This window comes from Paramisgurnus dabryanus, chromosome 12, assembly GCF_030506205.2.
Source record: "Paramisgurnus dabryanus chromosome 12, PD_genome_1.1, whole genome shotgun sequence".
Classification (NCBI taxonomy): Eukaryota; Metazoa; Chordata; class Actinopteri; order Cypriniformes; family Cobitidae; genus Paramisgurnus; species Paramisgurnus dabryanus.
The window spans coordinates 15589836-15616153 of record NC_133348.1 but is presented as its reverse complement, the minus strand read 5'-3'; the positions used below and the strand labels follow the sequence as shown (position 1 = coordinate 15616153).

Sequence of the window (26318 nt, the reverse complement as noted above, 5' to 3'; positions counted from 1 at the left end):
CTGAGGGCACCACTTTAACATCCATCCATTGAGAGACACTAATCTACTATGTGTTTCATCTCCCCGGTAGGCGGGGAGGGGACCAGAGCATATTACATTGTCTGACATTGTTTTTGCAATTTCACACATCTCCTTAATATTATCTTTGGTGATTTCCGACTGGCGGAGCCTAGTGTCATTCGTGCCGGCGTGAATAACAATCTTAGAAAACTTCCGCTTAGCATTAGCCAGCACTTTAAGTTTGGATCTAATGTCAGACGTTCTGGCTCCCGGTATACAGTCGACTATGGTGTTTGGAGCCTCAATGTTAGTGTTCCTGAGTATAGAATCTCCAATGACCAGGGCACTTTTAAAAGGTGTTTCAGCTGGTATACTCCTTAAGGGATCGAATCTGTTAGAAATTGTCGTTACGTTATGGGTCTTAGAAGGACGCCTTATATGACTATGCCGCCTAACAGTCACCCAGTTTGACCGCCGACTTGACTCTGATGACGGAACCGAGCCATGTGTATTTTGATAAACACTATGCGCGCTCGATACAGTATTTGTAATATTTATATTAGCATCTGATGTCGGAACCGAGCCATTAGTCTTTTCGCTCGATAGATTATTTGCGACAGTAACATTAGCGGTTTTGCTATCCTCAACTAGCGTTCGGATGCGCGATTCTAGTTCAGCAACCTTCTCAGTTAACCTTAATACTTCAATACACTTAGTGCATGTAAACCCCTCTATGCTAACAGCAGAAGCTAAACTATACATGTGGCAAGTAGTACATGTTACAATAACAAGCGGAGTCTTACCGCTTTCATGCTGGGCGATGGCGTCTTCGTTTACCCGAACACGGTCCCCGGAGCTGCATCGCGTGGGGTGTTCGGTTGTGACACCCCTCGGTCGCCTGCGAACGTCTGGGGCTAGGGTGATGTTTGGCTTGCCGAATCTGCGAAGGCCGGGCAGCGGTTCCTTCACAGCTTCCCGATCGCTTTCATGTCGTTCACGGTCCGTGAAGCTGCATCGCGTGGAATGCATGTTTGTTGCTCGCTTGTGGACGTCGGAAGGCAGGGTGAAGTGGGCGCTGTACCTCGCCTTGGATCTGCTAAAACCGGGAAACAACTCCTCCACAGCTTCCCGCTCAGGTGAGGATAGGTCAGAAAAGCATATATCAGATGAATCCGCCATTAGATCGGAAAATGCTAGCTTCAGCCTCCACCGTGTGGATGCTAGCGGGCTATATGCTAACAACACTGGGTGTTTATTAGTGATAAATAGTTTCACGTGGTAGTACTGCTCAATAATCGTCACGGTAAAGTATTCCTATGTAAAACTAATAAGTTATATTATATAAATAGGAATAAGATGGTAAAAAAAAAAAAGCTTTTAGATGATGAACTCGACGGAGCTACGATGCACGATCTGTTCAGCGTGACGTCACAAACCGGAAACTCAATGCATATAGAATAATTAAAATCAATTCAAATCTATATAGAAAATTCCCATTACACAAATATCTACAAATTCTAAAATTACGATGCATTTTCTTGATGTGCAAAATCACCTAAGAAAATAAATCTAATTTTGAGCCAAAAAATATATAAAATTTAAGTGAATTTGGGCTTAAAACAAGCAAAAAAATCTGCCAATGGGATGAGAAAAAAATCTTATTTTTTAAGAAATATTTTTCACCCCATTGGCAGATATTTTTGCTTTCATTTTAAAGCACAAATTCACTTAAATTTTTTTTTTTTCATCTAAAAACCTAAAATTTTGATCATCAAGATAATGCTTCTTGATTTAAGATTTTTTAGATATTTCTACTGAAAACAAGACAACAATACTGAGTAAGAAAGTCATTTTTTGCAGTGAAGATGTGTTTTGGTCAATCAGATCTCAAGTGGACGAGAGAGACACATTCACGTTTACACCTGGTATTTTAATACGTCTCTTATGGCCACTTTCGACCGCTTTTGTCTGGTCTGTGTGAGTGTCTTTGCTTTCATTTAAATGTTAATGGGAGACATTACGGGTTTTAACTAATGTTATGTCAGAGTCCTTTGCTTGTGTTGTTCCTAAACATGTTGAGCAGAATTTTGTACATGCATATGTAGAAGCTTTCTCAGATATTTTATAGCAATTGATGAAATAAGCTCACACAACTTGCTTTACATGTTGTGACGAACTTCGCATCGAGCGGCCTCGAAAAAGGAAGTCATCGGCCACCACTGCCCCGTTTACACCTTTGTTTAGCATCATCCACTTGGTCCAATCGACCAAAACGCATCTTGTGTACACAGGCTCATTGGCTGAACAACTAACCATGCACAACGCTGCCTTACGGTCTTTTGTCATCTGATTCTGGTAAAATCAACATCAGTGAACATAATGTGTAAGAAAGCGTGCATCCGTGCAGACAACTAAAATTCCCTTTTTGGATTCTAGGAGTTAAATACCAAGTACAATTGTTTGTTTTAAGGTCACCTACAGAATGAATCTGCTGCGGGTGAGATTCTGCAGGAGAAATCACACACTGTGAGGCCATATGGTCTAGAGAGCAGAAGGAATAGTCACATTAAGCCATACCAAATTACTGCGGTTATTCAAAACAATCTGTTGTTGTTAAACCGAATTAACTGAAATGTTCCTGAGATTAACACACTAAAATATGAAATGTTTATGTTGTTATTATGTCATGAAGCTATGCTACTGTACGATATATGGCACATCAGAAAACTTCCCAAAGAAAAAGGCTCTTGCTCAGATGTTGCTCTTTCATAGCTCAGGAGATTTGTTGGAGTGTGTTTGTTTAAAGTACAAACAGAGACAATTGTTAAAATGCATGCACTGTAAGATTATTATAGAAAAATATTGTATAGGTAAAACCATCTCGATTTGGGTAAATCTGAATAGAAATGTTTAAGTTCCTACTGAAATCTTTATAAATATTAACTTTTGAATCCAGACTTGGTTCCAGACATCTGAGCTGATTTTGTGACATTTCCAAAATCTTCTCTAAAACTGTAATGAAGATATTTGTGAGATTTATTGGCCTTTTTCTCAGAAAATCTTATCTGAGATGCAGGAGACTTAAGAAAGTGCTTTCATTGCTCTCCATTCAATTTCATTGAATGTTCAATCATAACATTTAGTGTTCAATATCACCATGGACATTTGCAGCACTAAATTATTCTCATTTAAGCAGCTCATCTCTTTCATAACAGGACTGCTTTCATGTTTCCAAGTCATTCTGCAATCTCTTGCGTTTCATACAAAAGTTTGAATAAATAATTGGCAATGCTAATGTAAACTAGAAGTCCACAAGAAATTAAAATGAGAGAGAGAGAGAGAGAGAGAGAGAGAGGGGGAGAGAGAGAGAGAGAGAGAGAGAATTGTCAAATCATCATTTATATCAAAAGGTACAGTACCCCAAGAGAGAAAGAAAAGAAAGAAAGAAAGCTGCAGGGGGTTCAATTTGATGTCTGGAGCATTGCACATTTTGTACCTGATAGTGAGGGATTGATTTCTCTGAAAGTGTTGAGTGTTCATGCATCTTTCTATTATACGAATCACAGAAAGAAGTCTCCAGAGAGAGATAAAAAAGAGAAGAAAAGAGACCGGACATGTCAGGTTGTGTTATTCTTCATCATTAAATAATTCAATCTCTATGCGTTTGAATTGTGCAGAGGCTCTAAAATTAAAATCACAGCTCATGTCTTTATTGGCATTCAGCACTGAAGCGAAAAACTCATCTATTGAGAGAATTGTGTACGAGGTGGGGGTTAATGGTGTGATAAATTAAAATACAAGTAAACAAAACATCAAGACTGGTGATAAAACCTGAGTGGATTTAAATAAATCATGAAAAGTATATTTTAGATTATTACAGTAGTTATTTAAAGGTCATCTATTATGCAAAATCTACTTTTACAAGGTATTTGGACGTAAATATGCCAGTTTGTGAACACAACAACCCTACAATAAAAGAAATCCACCCACTTCTTCTTTTTGAATCCCCATTAAACCAAACCAGTCTTAGACATGCTGCTTTGATTCTATTGTTAATGTGACATCACATTGATAAAGCCACTCTCACGACCACTGACTGACAGTCCTGCTTTACCATAGTGTCCCCCCTCAGCGAGTTGTACACCATACATCTCAATAGTCAGATACCATTGGCTCAGATTGTATCTATTTAACTGAAAGTCTATTTGGTAAGGGAGCGAGGATGCTCATTAAATGCTCATTTGCATTTAAAAGTACAGACACAAAAACTCAAAAATTTTGCGCATGCTATAATAAATGATCTGTGGGGTATTTTGAGATAAAACTTTACAGACACATTCTGGGCACACCTGAGACTTGTATTACATCTTACAGCCCTTACAGTATATGGATTACTACTAATAATAATATATAATAACTAATAATACCATCGGAATTAGGATAGGACAGTAATTAAAATAGACAATAAATGGTCTGTGATTCTACACTATTAAAAATTTCTGTAGAAATTACATTATCACTGGCAGCTGTTTGACAGTAACTTATTGTAGATTTAAGTTAATGTTATTTACTTGTAACAGTTTGTTCAGTGTAAATTATCAGTGAAAATGAAACATTATCAAGTCTTTATCTTTACAGAATAAAACTAGCACCCTCATGCAAAGCATTCTGGGAACCGAAATCTGAAAAAAAAAACAGAAAAAGATTGATGGGGAATGCTGATTCCCAGAACGCTTTGCATGAATCTGATGTTATTTACATTAATACAAGACTTGACAACTGTTTAATGTTCATTTGAACAAACAATTTTCAGTAAATAAAATAAATTGAAATCTACAATAAGGTACCGGCAAACAGCTACACTTTAAAAAAATTCCGTAGAAATTGCAGCTGGGTTGCCGGTAATTTACCGTAGATTTAAATTTATGTTTTTAACTGGCAACATTTTGTTCGGAATTTTTTTTACAGTGTATAACTACAGCAAAAATGTTTACAGTGCAATATTGGATGTATCTGGTACTGAATGCATAATGCTTTGCATGTGCTCAGTTTTATCTGACATGCCCATTTATGATATATTAATTTATTGGTAGAAACCATTTGCCCCTATTTGCATTTTGTGTAATACCTGTAGCTAAGAAACAGGTATTTTTAAGAATAAAACACTCACTTTAGCCATTATTTATGTAGTGGAATAAAAGTTTTATCCACAATATAAATGCGGCATAGTATAAATGATAGCTGAACCTATGAAATACATTAAATATATTAACACTAGTACATATAGTGTATATTGTCTGAGATGTATGAACTCGCCTTCACACTACAGATTTCTTCATAAAAAAAATAACATATAGTCCAACAAGACACTCACTGAGTGAATCTATAATGCCAACGCTTTCTGAGTTCTAACCCCTTGGTTTTAGACTGGGGAAAGAATTCTTTTGATGGACAGACACATGTTTTATATTATTCCCTTTGAAGAGATTATTCCACAATCTCTGCAGAACATCAGTCTTTTCCAGCCTGAGGAGGCCTAAAGTTTCTTTCGTGTCTACACTCCTAAAAACAAAGGTGCATTATGATGCCATAGAACAGTGGTCCCCCACCCTGTTCCTGGAGATCTACTTTTCTTCAGAGTTTACCTTCAACTCCAATCAAACAAACCTGAACATTCATCAATCTTTTCACAACTACCTAAAAATAAGAGACATGTGTGCTGGAGCAGGTTTGTATATAAAGTATTCAGGTGGGTAGATTTCCAGGAACAGGGTATATACAGGTGCTGCTGGTCATATAATTAAAATATCATCAAAAAATTGATTTATTTCACTAATTCCAAGACCTCAAGCCACCTGGATTGTGTGCCTTTCATCTCTTTCTCCAGACTCTGGGACCCTTATATAGGAAATGCTAAATTTACTTTCTTCAAAAAACAAAACTTTGAACCACTCAGCAGCAGTCCGAAGCAAGACACTTCTGAAGCTGTCTGTTGTTCACGAGTGGCTTGACACAAGTAATGCGACAGCTAAAACCCAGGTCTTGCATACGTCTATGCGTAGTTGTTCTTGAAGTACTGACTCCAGCTGCAGTCCACTCTTTGTGAATCTCCCAAACATTTTTGAATGTTTTTTTTTTTCACAATCCTACCCAGGGTGTGGTTATCCTTATTGCTTGTTCACTTTTACTACCACATCTTTTCCTTCCCTTCGCCTCTCTATTAATGTACTTGGACACAGAGCTCTGTGAACAGCAAGATTCTTTTGCAATGACCTTGCATGTCTTGCCCTCCTTGTGCAAGGTGTCAATGGTCATCTTTTGGACAACTGTCAGTGTCAAATCAGCAGTCTTCCCACGATTGTATAGCCTATAGAACTAGACTGAGTTATTTAGCTGATTACTGTGTGGCACCAGGTGTCTTCAAAATTGAACCTTTTCACAATATTCAAATTTTCTGAAATACTTAATTTGGGATTTCCCTTAGATGTCAGTTATAATCATCAAAATTAAAAGAAATTAACATTTGACATGTATCAGTCTGTGTGTAATGAATGAATATAATATAAAAAGTTTCACTTTTTGAATTAGTGAAATAAATCAACTTTTGACAATGTTATAATTATATTACCAGCACCTGTACATAGTAAGCATAAAGCAGTATGCATAAAGCAGGTTATAACATTTCTCTGTTCCTCAGATTGCTTATTAATTTTGCCCATGCTCTTAATCCATGCCTTTCTCACAGAGCTTTGTAATAAATGAACTTAAGTCCAAATAAAGGAATAAATAAAGGCCAAATGATTGTGGAGATGAGTTTAAAATAAGCCCTTGCTGCCGGTTATTCTTTTCTTTCTAATGAGCCCTTCCATCTTCTCTAGTTTATCTCCACATTTTGCATGCACGGTCTGTGGGTGTGAACATAGATACTGTTCTGAAGCTCAGGGATTTAAAGGAGAAATCCTCACTCTGCTTCTCTGGACACCCCACGGGTATTTGGTTCAGACCGTGAAGCGGATCGAGCTGCACAGTTTCTGCAGTAATCCATCAATGCAAAGAAAAGCAGAAGCTTTCAGAAAATGTAGCACATAGAGATTTCTGCGGCCTTCACAGCTGTCTGAATGAAAGAGACACATTGGGGGTTTGAGATCCAGTAACTCTTGTGCAGTTATTCCCTTTATCGTTCACAGCATGGTCTTTTTCACACTTCTGAATGCAAAGGGCCCTGAGATATGCCAATCCTAAAATATAAAGGCTGATATATTTTATTAATTAAAACATTATGAAAGTAGTAACCTTGTTTCTAATTTAGCAGGGTATCTTTGTGCTACATTGTCAGAAAAAGTGGTCTAAAATGGTTCCAAGCTTTCACTAGAGCAGTACACTTAAAAATGCCCTAATATGTACCATTTATGCATGAATTTGTATAACTTTGGTACCAATAACTTTGAGGCACTAATACACTCTTTGGTACCAGTATGTACCTTTGAGGTAATACGAACTCTTTAGGTGCCAATATGTACTTTTTGAAAGGGTACCGCCCCAGTGACAACTTTTTAACCATTTTTTCTGACAGGGTACCCGATATAATACAAATTTTATATATTTCATTAATTAAATATATATATTTTTTATTCTATAGGCTACATTTAATTTTTTTTTGTAGAGATTTCCACAATAATAAACATAAATTAAAATATCATTACATAAAATTAGAATCTAATTAAAATAGTGCTTCACAAATTATTGCAGACGCCATACAGTAGCTCCCCCTTGTGGCACCCTTGGGACCCATCACAGACCCTGGATTGAATTCTGTTCTACAGTATATGACTTCATAGTTTCCTTGTCATTTGACTTCTATTGAAAACCTCCTGTGAACCATTTTCCATTTAGTTTAACAAAATTTTTAAATGTATTCCTGAGCATCTGCTCTCGCTCTCTCTCTAGTGCAAATCAAGTCTCTCATCACATTAGCAGACCATGCTGTGATGAAAACCCATCACATTCAAACAGACAAATGATCCTAATGCGTTTGGAATTAAAGACCGCGGGTGTCCTGTTAACAGAAGTTTGCCAAATTTGTTTGTGAGTGTGCGGTTAATAAACAGTATGCCTTTACAACCCAACTAGTGTTTTTCCATTAAATGTAATTTAGATTCTTAAATTTGTTATTTTCTTAAATTCGCCTTATTAAAGGGGACTTATCATAAAAAAATTTAAGTGCTATAATTGGGCCTCCCAGTGCTTGTATCAACCTAGAAAATGTGAAAAAGAAAAATTCAGTAACTTAGAGGCTCTTTACACTTGGCATTAACAGAGGCGCACCTTGTCAACAGGCAAGGCAGGCAACTGCTTGGAGCCCCGAGCCACTAGAGGGCCCCCGAGTTTTTTTCTCGGATGGCCAGCTACACCCGGTAGATGAACATAGATACTCAACATGACTGCATATCAAAATTCCGATTGGATGGAATGTTGATTGACATTGACTTAGCCCAGTCAAAATCCAACCCAGGTGGATAACTTGCCAGTTTCGAAAATGAACGTAGCGAATGGGTGACGTTTGCTGAGTCCCAATTCGCATACTATCCGTCCTAAATAGTATTCGAAACTAGAATTAGTACGTCCCAAAACGTAGTATGTTGAAATGAGTATCCCAAAGATACCCGGATGGTCTACTATTTCCGGTTAGATTTCGAAGTGCAGATCGATCCACACTCTAACGGCTAATATTGCCCACAACCCATTGCGTGCGGGAGGGAGGTGCTTTGTGGTGATGTAAATATGGCAGCCAGACGCAGCAGCGGAGATGCGCCCTCAGCTTTTAAGTGTAAGAATTTAAATGTTTAACCCTAATAAAAGTTATCTTTCATTGTCTCGTAATATTCGGTTGATGTTGTGAAAATAAAGTACCATGGCTGTAGTACTGTGTCATGCATGTGTCTTTTTTATGTATTTCTTTTTATGTTTCTGTCTTAGATTTATACCTTACTATAAACCCTTATGAAAAAAACGTCTCGGGTTACGAATGTAACCATTGTTCCCCGAGAAGGGAACGAGACGCTGCGTCGCCGAAGCTACGCTATGGGAACGCCCTCTGCGTGATTGCGTCTGAAGCACGTATGTCAAATCAGTCCAATGGTCAAGTGACACGTCATAGGCGGGTGACGTGGGAACCAGGAAGCTATAAAAAGAGCACCCAGCAAGCCAACTTCAGCTAAATTGTGCCGAAGCAAGGCGAGACAGGGATGCAGGGAGTATGGCAGGGAGACGCAGCGTCTCGTTCCCTTCTCGGGGAACAATGGTTACATTCGTAACCCGAGACGTTCCCCTTCGAGGGAACTCGAGCTGCGTCGCCGAAGCTACGCTATGGGAACGATGTACCAAAACACCATACTACCAAATGCCTGTCTGTGTGTAAAAACGCGCACAGCTTAAGACATGAGCACCTGGGCTCCAGGCGTAGCACCAACATCTAACTCGTAAAACCGAACGAATGTGAGCGGAGAGGACCAGCCTGCCGCATCACAGACATCCTGCATTGAAGCCCCTAGCCACAAGGCCTTAGAGGCTGCCATACCCCGGGTAGAATGAGCCCTGACGGCGATAGGTGAAGGCCGTCCAGTGGTCTCATAAGCCAGAGAGATAGTCTCAACTATCCACTTACTGAGTGTCTGCTTGGTCGCCGGCAGGCCTTTCTTGGGCGAGCCAAAGCACACAAACAGTTGCTCAGACCTCCTCCACAAAGAAGATCTGTGAACATAGGCATCCAGTGCTCGCACTGGACACACCAAGTTAAGCTTTTCCTGATTCCTATCCCTAAATGGGGGAGGACAGAGGGCCTGAAGTACGACAGGTCGTGGCACATTAGTCGGTACCTTAGGCACATAGCTGGGCCTTGGGTACAAGAAAGCCTTAACCATCCCCGGTGCGAATTCAAGGCACGTAGGGGAAACCGACAGGGCCTGAAGGTCACCCACTCTCCTCAGAGAAGTGACTGCCAACAGAAGTACTGTCTTAAGTGCCACAAACTTGACTGGAACGGTCTCAATGGGCTCAAACGGAGCCATGGACAGACCTTCCAGCACAACGGCCAGGTCCCAAGCTGGGACCCTGGGTCGGACTACAGGCCTCAGCCTCCGAGTGCCACGAAGGAAGCGAACCACCAGCGGGTCTCTCCCAAGGGATTGCCCGACCAAAGGAACATGGTAAGCCGAGATGGCCGCCACATACACCTTCAGTGTAGAAGGAGATAACCCTGCGGTGAACTTTTCCTGCAGAAACTCCAAGACTGTACCAATTGGGCAGTTCACAGGGTCATGCAGGTGTTTGCTGCACCAGGAAGTAAAGACTCTCCATTTAAAGGCATAAAGCTTCCTCGTGGAGGGAGCTCTGGAGTGAAGAATGGTCTCAGCAGCCTCAGCTGAGAGACCAGATTCTATGAGTCTGGCCCCCTCAGTGGCCAGACCCACAGTTTCCATAACTCTGGACGGGGGTGAAGAATCGAGCCACCCGCCAGAGAGAGGAGATCCCTCCTGACGGGTATTTCCCAAGGTGAGCCGTCGAGGAGGGACACCAGGTCCGAGAACCATATTCGGTTCGGCCAGAGTGGGGCAACCAACAACAAGCGGACGTTGTTGCGACGAACCCTTTCCAGAACTCCCGGGAGCAGAGCAATCGGGGGAAAAGCGTACAGCCGTAGCCTCGGCCATGGCTGAACCATGGCATCCAGACCCAGCGGTGCTGGATGTGTGAGAGAAAACCATAGCGGACAGTGTGTCGTCTCTCTGGACGCAAACAGATCCACTTCCGCCTGGTAAAATCTCGTCCAGATGGACTCCACCACCTGAGGGTGGAGCCTCCACTCCCCGGGCCTCAGCCCCTGTCTCGACAGGACGTCTGCTCCCTGATTCAGACACCCGGGAATGTACACTGCTCTGAGGGACAGCAACTTCCCCTGTGTCCACAGAAGGATATGCCGCGCCAATTTGTACAAAGGGCGTGAACGCCAACCCCCCTGGTGGTTGATGTACGCGACTACCGACGTGTTGTCTGTCCGGACTAACACGTGATGGCCCCGCAGGTGAGGGATGAAACATCTCAGGGCGTAAAACACTGCCATCATCTCTAGGCAATTTATGTGCCAGCTGAGCTGTCTGGCCCCCCATAATCCATGAGCCAGATGGCTCCCCATAGTTGCTCCCCAGCCTGTGCGGGAAGCATCCGTTGTCAGCGTAACTCGACGGAACTGAGCCCCCAACATCAGTCCTTGGGAGAGAAACCATGGTCTCTTCCAAAGATCTAAGGCACGAAGACATCTGCGCGTGACCTTGATCAGACGGAACGGGTTGCCCCTCGGGGAAAACCCTTTGGTTTTGAGCCACCACTGTAGCGGTCTCATGTGAAGCAGCCCAAGGGGTATCACATTGGACGCTGCTGCCATGAGCCCCAACAACCTCTGAAATTGTTTTACAGTGTGTGACTGGCCTAACTTCACTCTGCCTACAGCCAAAAGAATGGATTCCACACGAGCAGGGGACAGATGTGCCTGCATTGTCGTTGAATCCCATATAACGCCAAGAAAAGCTGTCCTCTGTACTGGAGAGAGCATGCTTTTCTTTGCATTTAGCCTTAACCCCAGTTCTCTCATGTGGGTCAGCACAGCATCTCGATGCTGCGCTGCCATACTCTCTGATTGGGCTAAAATTAGCCAATCGTCTATGTAGTTTAAGACACGGATGCCCCGGAGTCGTAATGGAGCCAGCGCTGCATCCATGCACTTTGTAAATGTACGGGGTGACAGAGATAGACCGAAAGGGAGAACCCGATATTGGTAAGCCACGCCCCCGAAGGCGAACCTCAGGAATCTCCTGTGTTGCGGGAGGATAGATATGTGAAAATACGCGTCTTTTAGATCTATCGTCACAAACCAGTCCTCGGATCTGATTTGTGTGACGATCTGCTTTATAGTTAACATCTTGAACTTTAGTTTTGCAACAGACCGGTTCAGATGACGTAGATCTAAAATCGGACGTAACCCCCCGTCTTTCTTTGGAACTATGAAATAGCGGCTGTAAAACCCTGACTCCCTGTTGTGAGGAGGAACACATTCTATGGCTTCCTTGCACAAGAGAGTTTCTACTTCTTGTTCCATTATTAGAGCCTGCCCAGCACCCACTATGGTAGATAACACGCCGTTGAATTGGGGTGGCTGGTTGCAAAACTGAATTTTGTAGCCCTTTTCTATTATTTGCAGAACCCACTGAGACACGTTTGGCAGGAGTTTCCACGCTGCCAAATTTTCTATAAGGGGGACCAGCCTCTCGAGACTGGCTTTTTGTGTACTGCTTAAACTTTTCCCGGTGCCCTGAACCAAACTGGCAGGGTTCAACCTGGGTGATATTAATGCCTCCCTCCTCGGAGAGAGGTGTTGCGTGCCCCGCGCACGAGTCACACAAGAATATGAAGCCGCTGTGCCCCGAAACACACACTGCGGCGGGGTTAACACACTGGCATCCCGAGGGCATCGAGGAGAGACGGGCACCGTGTTGTGAGGTGACTGCCGGCTCTCCCCGATTGGGGGCTGCCCTCGGCTTGGATGATGTCTGAGCGCGACCGCCCGAACCCCAGTTTTTTTGAGGGGGACCACGAGTGGCAACACTATGCTTTTGCGATGCTCTATATGATGTCGATGGCTGCTCCCGCCCAGCAGCCCTATAATCAAGAGCACGGCGGGGGAGATAGCGTTCGAACGCCGCCGACTGCTTACGAGCCTCCGCAAATCTCTCGACGACAGTATTACCGGCATCGCCGAAGAGACCGGAGGGCGCAATGGGCGCGTCTAAGAGAAAAGCCCTATCTGAGGTTTTAAGCTCAGACAGATTAAGCCATAAATGGCGTTCCGTGGCTACGAGAGCTCCCATCGATCTACCCACGGCTTTCGCAGTTTCTTTAATCGCCCTGAGTGACACATCAGTGACTCGACGAAGCTCTTTAAAAACATCAGACGTACCCCCCGCCTCGGTATCCAAATCTTTAAGTAGTTCTGCTTGGTACGCCTGCAAGACAGCTAAGGTATGCAGTGAAGCCCCAGCCTGCCCTGCAGACTTATAAGCTTTACCCACTAAAGATGAGGTTAACCTAACCGGTTTCGTGGGAAGCGAAGGCGATTTTAATGATGACGCCGCAGCGGGGGAGAGATAGCTCGCAAGCGTCTGCTCCACCCGGGGCATCGTTAAATATCCGTGCTCACCCATCCCCACAATGTTGGAATACATGGTGGCGTGAGGGGTATGAACACGGGCTGAATACGGAGCTTTCCATGATCTCGACAGCTCGCTGTGGAGATCAGGAAAGAAAGGCATGTTGCGCCGCGAAGGTTGAGGTTTCTGTTTTAAAAAGCGCTCATCTAACATACTCTGAGGACGCGCGCTCTGAGTCTCCGCCGGCCAGTCTAATTTTAAGCGAGCCACGGCATTAGTAACAACCTCCATCAAATCATCGAACGCGGGGGACGAATGAGAAGGCTCCTCAGCGTCCACCACGTCGACAGACATAATATCGACTTCCTCGGACGACGATAAATGCAAATCTGGGCTCCCACCCTGGGCGGAAGAAACCGCAGCGCGTGCTTCCGAATCCAGAGACGGGGCACTAGATCCCGCGGGTGAAGGCTGAGAAAGGGGGAGACCCGTCTCAAGCTCGTCCGCGAGATCTAGTTGTGATCCCCACGATCGCAGCTTCCGCTCTGCCTCGGCAGCAGCGGGGCCAGAACCGTGGGGAACACGCGGCTCCCCACCCTCCTCGAAGAGTGCGAGCCGCGAGCGCAACGTACGGAGCGGCATCCTATCACAATGTGCACAACCACCCCTCTCAAGAGATGATCGTGCGTGTTGTGCCCCGAGGCACATAACACAGAGATGATGCGAGTCCTCGCTCGTAATGAAACGAGGACACGGGGAAGCACACTCCTTAAAACTTTGTTTGGACTTAGACATGATAATGACACACACTCGCTTGCTGAGGCACAAAGAGCTGAAGTTGGCTTGCTGGGTGCTCTTTTTATAGCTTCCTGGTTCCCACGTCACCCGCCTATGACGTGTCACTTGACCATTGGACTGATTTGACATACGTGCTTCAGACGCAATCACGCAGAGGGCGTTCCCATAGCGTAGCTTCGGCGACGCAGCTCGAGTTCCCTCGAAGGGGAACACCTTTTACTACACTAATCATAGTTTAACCACACTGACTTATTTGTAGTAATACTGTGGCTGTACAAATGTTAACTTTATTAAGAAATATGGTTACTAAACTTTTACTATAATAAAAGCATGGTTCATTTTCATCGCGGTATTTCTGATTTGCAAACATAAGTATAAAATAAGCATAAAATACGTTAAACAATAGTTATACTATAAACTTTAACTATTTTGACTTTAAAATAAGTAGCTTTCATTACACACATTGTTGCACATGAACATCATAACCAGCCGCCTCACAAACGACCTGCGTTTGGTGTGCGTAACTAGGCAACCACGTTGTCGTTCACTTTGCATGACGTCATCGAAGTACGTCCCAGAACGTGCATACTCTTTTGCTACACACTCAAAAGTACGTACATTTTCCTCACAAAAACAGTACATACTTTTAGGTCGTAGTATAAGTAGGCGAATTGGGACCCAGCAGTTGTATCATTCAGTCGTGCTGTCGCAGTTGATCCGTACGGATCACGACCCACGGTTTGGCTTGCGATTGCCAGATTAATACGCAAATTTAAATTAGGAAAAGTTTATCATTTGCACGTGTTTGAAAGGCTTGCAAATGCTAACACTCAAATGATTTAAAACAATTTAACCGCAAAAAGGCGCTAAAGTGAGCAGCCTCGTACCCACATGTGGTTTAATGTGTCCGGTCCAGCTCCAGTCAGGCACGTGCCCAAGTGTAAATCTTGTGTGCCCCGGTGTAAATCTCAAGTTTAAATTTCAGCAGTTAACTAGTGCAATCCTTTACAAAGACAATCGCGGCAAAAACGGATCTATATGCAATGTAGTTACCAACCAGTCGCAATGACGCGTACACGCACATATTCATGTCCGCGCGCGTCTTTGCGTTCATTCGCGCACAACCGCATTCAAAAGACGCCACGCGAGTGAGTTAGCTTATGAAAACATGACGAGACTAAAGGAAGTTTCTAAATAACAATGCAAATCCTATTTTGACTCGATCATTATTGGCTTCTGTAGATGGACATCAGAAATGTTTTGTGCAAAGCAGGGAAAGGGAAGAAGAAATGAGAGATGATGAGTTCATTAAAGGAGGTAAGACAAACTACATCCTCACCCTGTCAGGTCTCAAACATTATCAAACAAATCTCTGGAAAACCTCTTGTCAAGTCTATAGAATTGCATTGTTGCTGAGAAAATCAACAGATGTGTTATACTGTTCTGTATTTTCAGATATGAAATTAATATTTAGTTTACTAATATTTAACTCTAGGACACTAACTTACATAACAGTTAGCAATAACTTTACTGAGATTATTTAGTATAGCAGTCATAAAATGACTGGTTTCTGAAAACATTCTTGTAAAAATAAGTTATTAATCATTGCTATCATTGTATAATGTAGAAAATATTTCTCTGCTGTCATTATTTCCAAACATGTTATGCCATTTATGCCTCCAAACATGTTAATAATGTTAGGTATGATGAAGATTACACTTGTATATATGTATCTTTCGCAATAACTGTTGCACTGTAGAATAGTGGGTTAAGCAAAGGACATTGTATAGAAGTTTTGCACACTTCTTGCACACAGGGAATTTTCTGCTTGGGGCCCCCATAGACCCTAGAATCGCCTCTGGGCATTAACATGCGTTTTCGTCAATCGGATCACAAGTGGACGACATTAATGCCAGGTGTAAACGGTGTTCAAAACGTTTTGAACGCGTCCACTTTCGACCACTTTCAACCACATCCAGAGGTAGTCGAAACCACTTTCGATCGGATCGCTTTGGAGTTGCGGAACGCATATGTGGTTGAATGTGTTTGAACAGCCACACGCGACCGCCTTCTCTCTGCCCATTTATCTAATCTGAGGTATTAAACACAAGTTTTACGTCTTTTTTTACTTCTGGCGTGAACATACGGTGAACAGCACTATTTTTAGCCTTTCATTGATAAAACTACTGCAGGTGTTCTCTGCAGTTTCGTTTTGAAAGCGTGAAAGTTGCGCGATCCTTTTTCATCAATTGCGCTGAAAATTCAGAGAAAGCTCCAACATATAAACGTACAAAACACTGTGCAGAATGTATACTTGCAAAACAAGCAGCGGACTCTGACATAATATTAGTTTGCGTCCATATAAACTCATAATTACTCCTGCTCACGTTTGAATGACAGCAGAGAGACTCGCCCACCGTCTCACGGACCGTCCCCTCACAGTATTCAGGACAGAAGCGGTCAAAAGTGGACAAAAGAGACGGATTTGTAAACGTAATGTGTCTCTCTCGTCCACTTGTGATCCGATCGATGAAAACACATCTTAAACAGCCCCTTAGTTTTGGTAAACTATTCTCTGCAAGCATGTGAAAAAATAGGTCATTGACATTTGTCTTCCCTTGTGATGTCAGAAGGGGATAACACCGCCCATTAATCTGCACTATACCAACTGCAGCACTGCCATTTAGTGCAGAGATCAGGATTTAAAGGACACACGCAAAAACACAGGCACATTTTTGCTCACACCTACAAAGCGGCAATTTTAACGTGTTATAATAAATTATCTATATGGTATTTTGAGCTAAAACTTCCCGTACTTACAGTACTCTGGGGAGATTTTTTTGACATCTTAAAAAAGTCTTGTGAAATGTCCTCTTTTATTGCACACTGTCTACAAGCTGTGTTGTAATTTTTCTGTGTTTGTAACTGTATGTGCATTTGTGTGTAGTTATATATGCATGTATGTGTCTCTAAAAATCATGGTTGCATGATGTAAAGAACATTCTGTGCAAATATAAGCTTGATATCTTTAATATTGACTGAGTAAGCTCACATCAAAGATTAAAATCAATGTGAAATCTATTATTTAGATTATAAAACTTTAAATAGTAATGCCAAGCACTAAAAGCAGCCATATGCTGTACTACACTGTAGTTGAGTACACTTTCTGCATTTTAAAGAGTCTAGATCGCAGTGTTGGAGTCATGCTGTACAACGCTAGTAAAGTAGGCTATGTCTTTTCGCAGAAGCCTGCTGCATACTACACAACCTTACAACCAGGGAGATGAGGAATTGGGTCATGCAACATCCCTTCAGTGCACATTTTATGGGCACATTAGCATAATGCGAGTCAAACGCTAAAACAACAAAGCACGTGCACAGCCCTATTAGTGGGATCAATTCATTCATGGTGAATTACCCTATAGTGTCATTTTATAACCTGTACTAAAAGCGCCTCAGAGGAAAAGCATTTTAAAATAATTTTTAGCCCTTCTGCACCATTCACTAGATTATTTCAGCATACAGATGAATTTTTACATTGTTATGTAGTTTCCTATCATGTTTGGGAGGTTTCATTGGTTCTTCATTACAGGGTTTCTACTTTTCAAATAGTGAATGACACATTGAATGGCATGCGGTCTCATTTTTCTCTAGCATCCCTGTGACTTTCTCTGTGACCAAACAAAACTCTGTCTGGTTTCCCTGCCCAGATCCTGTCCAGTCTCAGCCCTGCACTGATTGATTTGGCAAGAAACATTGTGGTCCCACAGCCTGGAGTACCGCTGTTCTCTATAATCAGAAAGAAACACAATGCTTTAGCAACCTGGAGGGCAGCTTGTTTGTCTGTATGGATCAGTGTGCCAGATGGGAGTCGGTGTTAATGAATCGTCCCGTCGAGAGGGGCACCAGAATAGACTGCCACATAGCCTTAGATTGCGCCAATTCGTTATAGAGGAAATTGAAGCGGGTTGTCCATCAATACACTGTAAAATTTTTACGTAGACATCTCTAATAAAATTATCTTTTGAATTAGCATGATGTGAATGTGCTGGAGGGTGATGGCAAATAATGAATTTTTCTGCATTTCATTTTCTCTGTATTGCTATCATTAATCATAATAGAGAACAAGGGACAGTGTAAATAAGAGCAAGACATCTGTACAATCTAGTGATGTTGCGTCAGCGCAGTGGATCATTAGCGCTAAAAAAGTGTGGTCTCTCTTATAGATGCAAAATTTATGGGAGAAGAGTATTTCAAAGATTCATGCAACGCAATTTACTAATATTTGTGCGTGTGATATTACTAGTATTTGCACCATTATTTAATGCCGAAAAAAGCTTAAATCATTTTGCAGTTTAAATGGCTGCAATTGTAGCTGATAGGAGGAGGCCTGGCAGAGATCAGAAAGTGCGTGGTACAAGGCAGAGGACTTTTCCACACATAACAGGTTTTTTTTGGAAAGCCAGAAGAACACGTTTTTAAAAATATTGTTTGCCAAGCCATGTTATTTTTATTTGCTGGAGGAAATAAAAGAATAGTCACTAGGAGAAGTCACACAATACTAGGTTCTAAGCTTCTTGTAAACCTTTCTTGTCCTCCAGTTCTTTTCAGTGTACTATGGCTTCATTAGCTGGGATTTCACACCCTGAATTTTTCACTGAGATGTCTGTGGTGCTGAACTCAAGCGCACCAGGCGTTAGTAGATCACCTGAACCTGAGGAGCATCAGCTTTTCTTATTTGCGACCCTTAACTAATTTGCGCAGCTATTATATTTTTAGTAAATAACCAGCAGATATTACCACTCCCATTGGCACTTTTTGGGAATTGCGCTCTCTCGCGCTAAATTGCCCCATTTAGTAAATCTCTCCAAAATGTTCCTTTTGTAAATCCACATTCACTGAAAAAAATGGACTTGGTGGGTCTTTGAATTTAAATAAAATAAACATGTATATGCAACACAAAATATTTATATTCCTTGTGTAAACATAATTTAATTGATTAGGATGAAAATGTTTTGTTTGAATGTAAAATGAACACATTATTCTCACATTGATTAAAATTTATTGAATTGAATACTTAAAGCAATAAAATTGAGTTTGCACACAAAATGGCACCTCCTGAGCAGAAGGTGGCAGTAACGCTCAATAAAAAGGACGTCAATCGCCATAAAAGAAGAATAAACATCGTTTGTTTTGGGCGCCAAAATGAAGACTCAGCAGCAGTCAGTCAGAAGAACTCCCTCAGACGGACACCACGTTATTAAAGTAAGTTCTATTATTTATTTATGTTCACTTTATACGTGATACATCTTCACTAGATAGACAGTTTTTTTTACAATATGTAGCCATTGCAATGACTTGTAGTAAAAATGAGTTTGGAGGATGTTGGTGGAGTAAGTTAACGTTACAGTCAGTCAGTCAGTAAGTGTAAGGCTCATAAAGAAAAACAGTGTTTTAAAAATGTCAGCTGTATAACGTTATTTCACGTTTGGTAGTTTTATCCGAGTTGAAAACTGACAGATTTGAGTTGACTTTTGAGGCACTTTTTACTCAGTTGTTCTATGGAAACGGTTCAGGACAAATAAAACGCTAACCAAACGTTATTCTGTCCAGAGTAACGTTATCCATGTAAGTAATTTACCAGATGATATCAATTGACTACATTAATAATGACATTGCGTATGAAACAAACTGTCTGCTTAATCAGATGAACAGACCCGCGTCAGTTATTCGTGACTTCACTACGCCACGAGCAACACTTGATTCAATTAGAAAAAGCTTTTTTTTAAATGCCTCGCGTGACGTCTGGTATATTAACTGAAAAAAATATCGCTTTGAAGTGACCACACCTTAAAGCTGACGTTTTCAGAAGAGAACCTTGTTTTAAGATCTAATTTTTCCAAAATTGCGTCCTATGACAGATATAATACTTATTTCATTATTGCCCTGTGTATGTATGACCTTCATCATTTGAGTTTATGTGTTGATTTCACCTCTGAATTTTTCCTCTTATAGGTCCATCATCCTTGCATGCGCTACACTCAAAAGCATTGGTAAGTAATTCCTATCACTGTTTTACTGCTGTTAGGAGCTAAATCTTATTTTTGTAACTAATATACATGTATTATTCTTTGACTCGCAGTACTCAAATATACAATGGTTGGTTAATTTGTTTTCAGATAAATGCTGAATTTAAAAGAATCACTACTGTCTTATGTTCCTGCGTGTCACCTGGACCTCCAATCCAAAAACCTGACGAAACTCTTCTATCAGAAAGGAGGACAGCTAGCAAACAGACTTCAAACAATGAATGATCAAATGACAGAAGTAAGTAATATAGATTCATAGACATAAAAATGTGTAAACATTGTTGGAAGTACAGAAAATGTAGTATGTTTTAGTTACATCTTTTGGCACACGGGTCATTAAAACACCTGGGAAGATTTAAAGGGGTAGTTCACCCAAAAATAAAAATTCTCATCACTTACTCCCTATCATGTTGTTACAAACCTTTATAAATGTCTTTGTTCTGATGAACACTAAGGAAGATATTTTGAGGAATGTTTGTTCCCAAACCAATCATAAGCCCCATTCACTTCCATAGTGGGGAAATATAATACTATGGAAGTGAATGGGGCTCATGAACAGTTTGGTTGCAAACATTCCTCAAAATAAATGTCTTCCTTCGTGTTCATCAGAACAAAGACATTTATACAGGTTTATAACAACATGACAGTGAGAAAATGAGATAATTCACTTTTGCTGTGATTGTCAGGTATGGTAGCACACACTCGAAATGTGGCCTCTTTATTTAACTCATTCCAGTCTAGTAAACGCGCACACACACCTGGAGCAGTGGACAGTGCAGCTGCCTTGCTTTGTAACCCATATATTTGTAACCAATTGTAATATGCTGTGGCAATACACATGGGTCTGTATACTTACATTTATATTTGTTTGCATTGTACTAATTTCCAATGACACTTTTATTGTAACAGTAACTTTTTTTCTGTTTCTTTAACTACATTTGTCTGTTTTGTACAGGGCATGAATGAAGTCAGCATCAGTGTGGTCATTTGAAGACACCAATGTTGGGATTTGTGCTCTCAAACAACATGCTTCTTGTGATGAAGAAGAGGATCTTTGTATAGTCCTGGAAGGCATGAAGGTGTTGCAACATCGTGCCATGTTGTTTGAGCTGATGTATGCCTTAAACCTGAGCTATCCTGATCTCTGCTTTATTTTTGAGGAACTGCTAGATTTTAATGGAACTGCATTGAGCGTAACTTTAACGAACAGTTTCTTTCAGTGAAAGGATCAGAAAGACTGTGCTGCTCATTTTTGTTATCTGTTTTAAGTGTTTTTTCTTATTAAAACATTAACCGTTTGCTGCTCAGAGTTGATTTTGGAAATGGTTGTTGTATTTTGTTTTTGTTGAATCTTTGATTATCAGTTTATACAAATGCTGTAGCTCTGACTTTCTGAAGGATTGATATTTTCCAGTTTGTAAATCCATTTAAAAAATAATAGTACTTACTGTTTTGCATGTCTCTTTGGAATGCAGTGTTTGTGCTTTAGCACTTCTAAATCTACTGTGATAGTAACTATTTTAAACATTTGGGTCAGTTTTACAGATGGGGCTTTTTCTAGTCCCAGACTTTTGCAATGCCTTAATTTGAAAACATATTGCACTGACATATCTTGACATATATCAGTGCCATTGTTTTGTCTCAAGATGTACTCCAGTGTTGTTTTTGTAAGGTAGGTTTGTTTGTAAACTTTTTTTGTAAAAAATATCCTAATATAACTAGGGCCTAGTCATGGATTAATCTACAACCTGTTTGGGAAATTGCCCCTTTGTATGTACTGCATGTGCTGATTGTTGTAATAGTTATTGACTGTTGTTGAATTAATGTGTAGTTATTTAAATGAATTGATGATCTGAAAGCAGTGGTTTGCCTCAATATCACTAAACTTTTGTTTAAAACTCTTTGCTTTTTATGCCAATGCAAATGTATTTTGTATTTAAAAAAGAAATAAATAACATTTGGATAATTATGGATGATTATTCTGGTTCCAGAAACATAATGAAATTGCTTTAGAGTTACATAATCCCATAATATAAGCATTAAAAAAGCATGTTGGAATTACAGATGAAAATCTAGTCCCCTTACATAATAAAATTACTTAAACATTACAAAATAAATGTGTTATAGTAAAGAGAAATAGCACTTTGAGTCAACATATTTATATTAGACTACTTGATACAATTAAAATGTTTTGGTCTGACACATAAAAATTAAATGAGGAAAATTATGTTGGTTTAACACAATCGGATTATGTGGGACCGATGTACACATTAAAATTACGTAAATTGAAAGGATTTTTTTTTTCAGTGTTCATGAACAACATATTAAAGGGATAGTTCACTAAAAAAGGAAAATTCTTTCATCATTTACTCACCCTCAAGTTGTTAAAGGGGACATATCATGAAAATCTGACTTTTTCCATGTTTAGGCTATAATTGAGTTCCCTAGCTCTTCTATCAACCTAGAAAAATGTGAAAAAGAAAAGCTCAGTAACTTAGTTTTGGTAAACCATTCTCTGCAAGCATGGGAAAAAATAGGTTATTGAAATTTGGCTCCCCTTATGATGTCAGGAGGGGATAATACCACCCCTTAATCTGCACTATCTAACCACGCCACTGCCATGTACAGGTAGTGCAGAGATCAGCTCATTTGCATTCTAAAGGACACACCCAAAAATGGGACATGTTACTTACACCTACAAAGTGGCAATTTTAACATGCTATTAATAAATGATCTTTATGACATTTTGAGCTAAAACTTCACATACAGACTCTGGAGACATCTTAAAAACATCTTGATATGTCCCCTTTAAGTTTATTTTTTTGAACACAAAGGAAAATATTTGATAAATGATGGTAAGCCCATATCTACTGACTTCAATATTTTTTGTTTTTCCTACTATGGAAGTCATTGGATGCCATCAACTGTGCTTATACTCTATAAACAAATGGTGCCTAAATAGCAGTAAAAGTGGTTCACTGGCTTGTAATCATATAATTGATCTACTTTAAGTGCTATATAGCACCCATGTAGAACCATATGGTGATATGTAAAAGCGTAACTGGTGCTATAATTGTTCTTCATAGGTGATATATAGGACTTAAAGGAATATTACACTTTCTTTAAAAAAATCCTGATAATTTACTCACCCTCATGTCATCCAAAATGTTGAAGTCTTTCTTTGTTCAGTCAAGAAGAAGTCAAGTTTTTAAGGAAAACATTCTAGGATTTTTCTCAATTTAATAGACTTTACTGAACCTCAGCAGTTTACAGTTTGTTTGTATGCAGTTCAAAATAGCATACGATCGTACAGGGCCGGCGTCATGGGGGGACATTCGCGGGCAGTGCCCCCCTGAACAGGTTGTTGTGCCCCCCTACAAAGTTTTTAATTACTTTAAAATATATATAGAATAATTAAAATAAATTAAACATTGAATGTTTCATGACTTGTAATGTAATCAAATGAGGAAAATATAGTTGATATATGTTTTCTTTAATTAAAATAGACCAGTTTCTCTGATTGGATGTATTGCCGCGTCTCACCCATCTTACGTCTTTAGCATATTTGTGACTTGATACTAGCAACATGTTTTTTCGCGGCATTTTATGGATTGTGTAAAATATGGATATTAGAACATTTAGAATGAACCAGCACCGCCTGCTCCATCTCCATGCAAACACAGACTGGCTCAAATTCAGAGATTAGAGGTTGAGGTGGAATTTACAAATCTACAGGACACTTTTTTCAGGAAGTCTATTGTTCTTACACGCCGTCTCTAGCTATTTCAAAGGTAAGTTAGGTTGTTTTAAATTATGTAAGCTTAATGTGAAGTGTGGCTATAGACCGTTAACTGAATTACGACGTGATTATGGTAAAGCGGCTTTTTTAAAGCTAGGACGCGCTGCACTATGAAACTCATTCATTTCAATGGCTTGCGCCGCGTGAGGGCGGTTTGTTGTTGCGTGGAGTGAGCGCGAGCGCAGCGGAGCTCAGCTTGCGCTCACGCCGCGGTCGAAGTTCAATAGTTTTGCGCATAGTTTGTGGTCTTTTGCACTTTATACGGGAAATGAGCTGACAGTCTGTACCAGTTGTATGAGTGTGTGCTTGCTGTATTTGTTGTTTTAATGTCTTGTTTTTGCAAGTTATTGTTGCTATTGCGTGCCCCCCGTTGGAAGCCGAGTGCCCCCCTGTTAGTTATGGTCTGGCGCCGGCTCTGCGATCGTAATCGAGGCATAAGGGTCTTATCTGGCAAAACGATTTTCAAATATGTTGGAATGTTTTCTCAAAAAACTTAATTTCTTCTCGACTGAACAAAGAAAGACATCAACATTTTAAGAACAACATGAGGGTGAACTATGACAGAATTTCCATTTTTGGGTGAACTATCCCTTAAACAACATCTTCTAAAAAATTTTTTTTCTTATGTGCTTCATTTTCCCTCATGTACTTCAAGCACTTGAAGGCATGTTTTTTATTTTGCATCAAAATGCAGTTTTTTTAAAAGTATTTGCTTTATGGACGAAATTGCTGTTTAAATTTTACAGCATTGTTTATACTGTAATGTGAGATTTTAGCTTTGCTTTGTTTTTGTTTTCTCAGGCGTTTCGGTGGCCAATTGGGAGTCAGGTTGACGGGGATGAGTTGCTGGAGATCCAAGTGTTTAATTACAGCAAAGTCTTCACTAACAGGTATAAGAAATCAATGCTTGACACTGAAATGCATTTTTGTGAAAACACTATACTGTATGCTCAAGCTTGCTGTGAAATTAATGTTAACATGTTTTAGCTGTCAGCAAACTTGAATTGATTTTCATTTAAATCAATCAACCAGCCTAATGTTTAATCCATCCATTTCCTAACACACTTCAGCAAGCACTGGCCGCATGAATATTTTCTTTGCGAAAACAATGGGTAATAACTGTATGGTTAATTGTCTTTTTGACCATATACTGTACAGTAAGAGCTTAGAAAAACTAAAGCTGCTGACTGTGTTGTGCTACTTTTCAGTGTTTGGTCTTATTTTTTTGCAACTAAGGCTAATTGCCTTTGCCTGTGACAGTCTAGATAATTTAAGCTTTTGTATTTTGAGATTGCATACTGTAATTATGCATGACATGTTATTACAGGGTGCAGAGCGCAAACAAATGACCTTACATAACATCTTCGCTGTTAGTGTTATCTTTGAACTTTTCATGGGATAAAGTAAGCCAACTCTTTATCTCTCCTGGTTTTTATTTATTCATTTACGCCCTTCCAGCATCTACACTATGGATAAACTGTCCGAAACAATCTCCCAAGCTTTCACTGGGGCGTCAGGTACAGATATGTATACATTTGGTGGTACCAATATTGACTCTTAAATATATAGTTTTCTATAGGGTACTGGCCAAGTGACAGCTAGGGATCATTTTTTGACCATTTTTTTCCTGACAGTGTATATTTATTGTGTAAGCCGGTTCATCTACACACATATTTTATTCTTCATTTGGGCAAATTTATGCATAGTATAGTAGTTCTCAATTAACATTAAAGGGGCCATTTTACAAGACTTTTTTAAGATGTCAAATAAATCTTTGGTGTCCCCAGAGTATATGTGAAGTTTTGAAATACCATAAAGATAATTTATTATAGCATGTTAAAATTGCCACTTTGTTGGTGCATTTGTGGGGGGTTTGGGTGTGTCCTTTAAAATACAAATTAGCTGATGAAATGCAAACACTGATTACAATGATGGTGGTTTGTTGAAATATTAACTCAATTGTGCGGTCTCTCTCTCTCTCTCTCTCTCTCTCTCTCTCTCTCTCTCTCTCTCTCTCTCTCTTCCCCTCTGCACTAAATGGCAGTGCGTGGTTGGGTAGTGCAGATTAGGGGGCGGTATTATTTAGGGCTGGGCAAAAAAATCGATTTTTCGATTAATCGTTTTTTTTTAAACGTGGTCGATTCAGAATCGATTCTCAAAGAGCAGAATCGATTTTTTCCTTTCATATTTATTTCTGCAAACATTGAACGAAAGATAAACGTTAATCGAATTACTAGTCTTCACTAGATGCACCCTCTTTTTTGCCTAGCGCAATGTTACCAAGGAGCAAGAGGCAAGCCTGTCATTCATTCATACAGTGCTTAAAATGGCGGTTTCAGGTGCTTTGTCGATTTTATTAATCACCCACTTGTAACCTGCTGTTCACTGTTCTTTTTATTAATTTAGTATTTGTATTAAATCTATATCCATTGA

General features: G+C 40.3%; 1 protein-coding gene and 1 long non-coding RNA gene across 16 annotated transcripts in view; both read left to right on the top strand.

Annotated features, from left to right (window-relative positions):
- Positions 1-26318, top strand: part of otofa (otoferlin a) — a 103345-nt gene that overhangs the window by 18423 nt on the left and 58604 nt on the right. For all 15 annotated transcript variants that reach the window (XM_065256807.2, XM_065256804.2, XM_065256806.2 and 12 more), the window contains exon 3: positions 24687-24775. In XM_065256807.2, coding sequence (XP_065112879.1) covers positions 24687-24775 — 89 coding nt within the window. The remainder of the gene's footprint in view (positions 1-24686; positions 24776-26318) is intronic.
- On the top strand, positions 18904-22244 carry LOC135738737 (uncharacterized). Its single transcript, XR_010528769.2, has 4 exons — positions 18904-19262; positions 20013-20050; positions 20177-20324; positions 21042-22244. It is a non-coding gene; the product is annotated as an uncharacterized lncRNA (long non-coding RNA).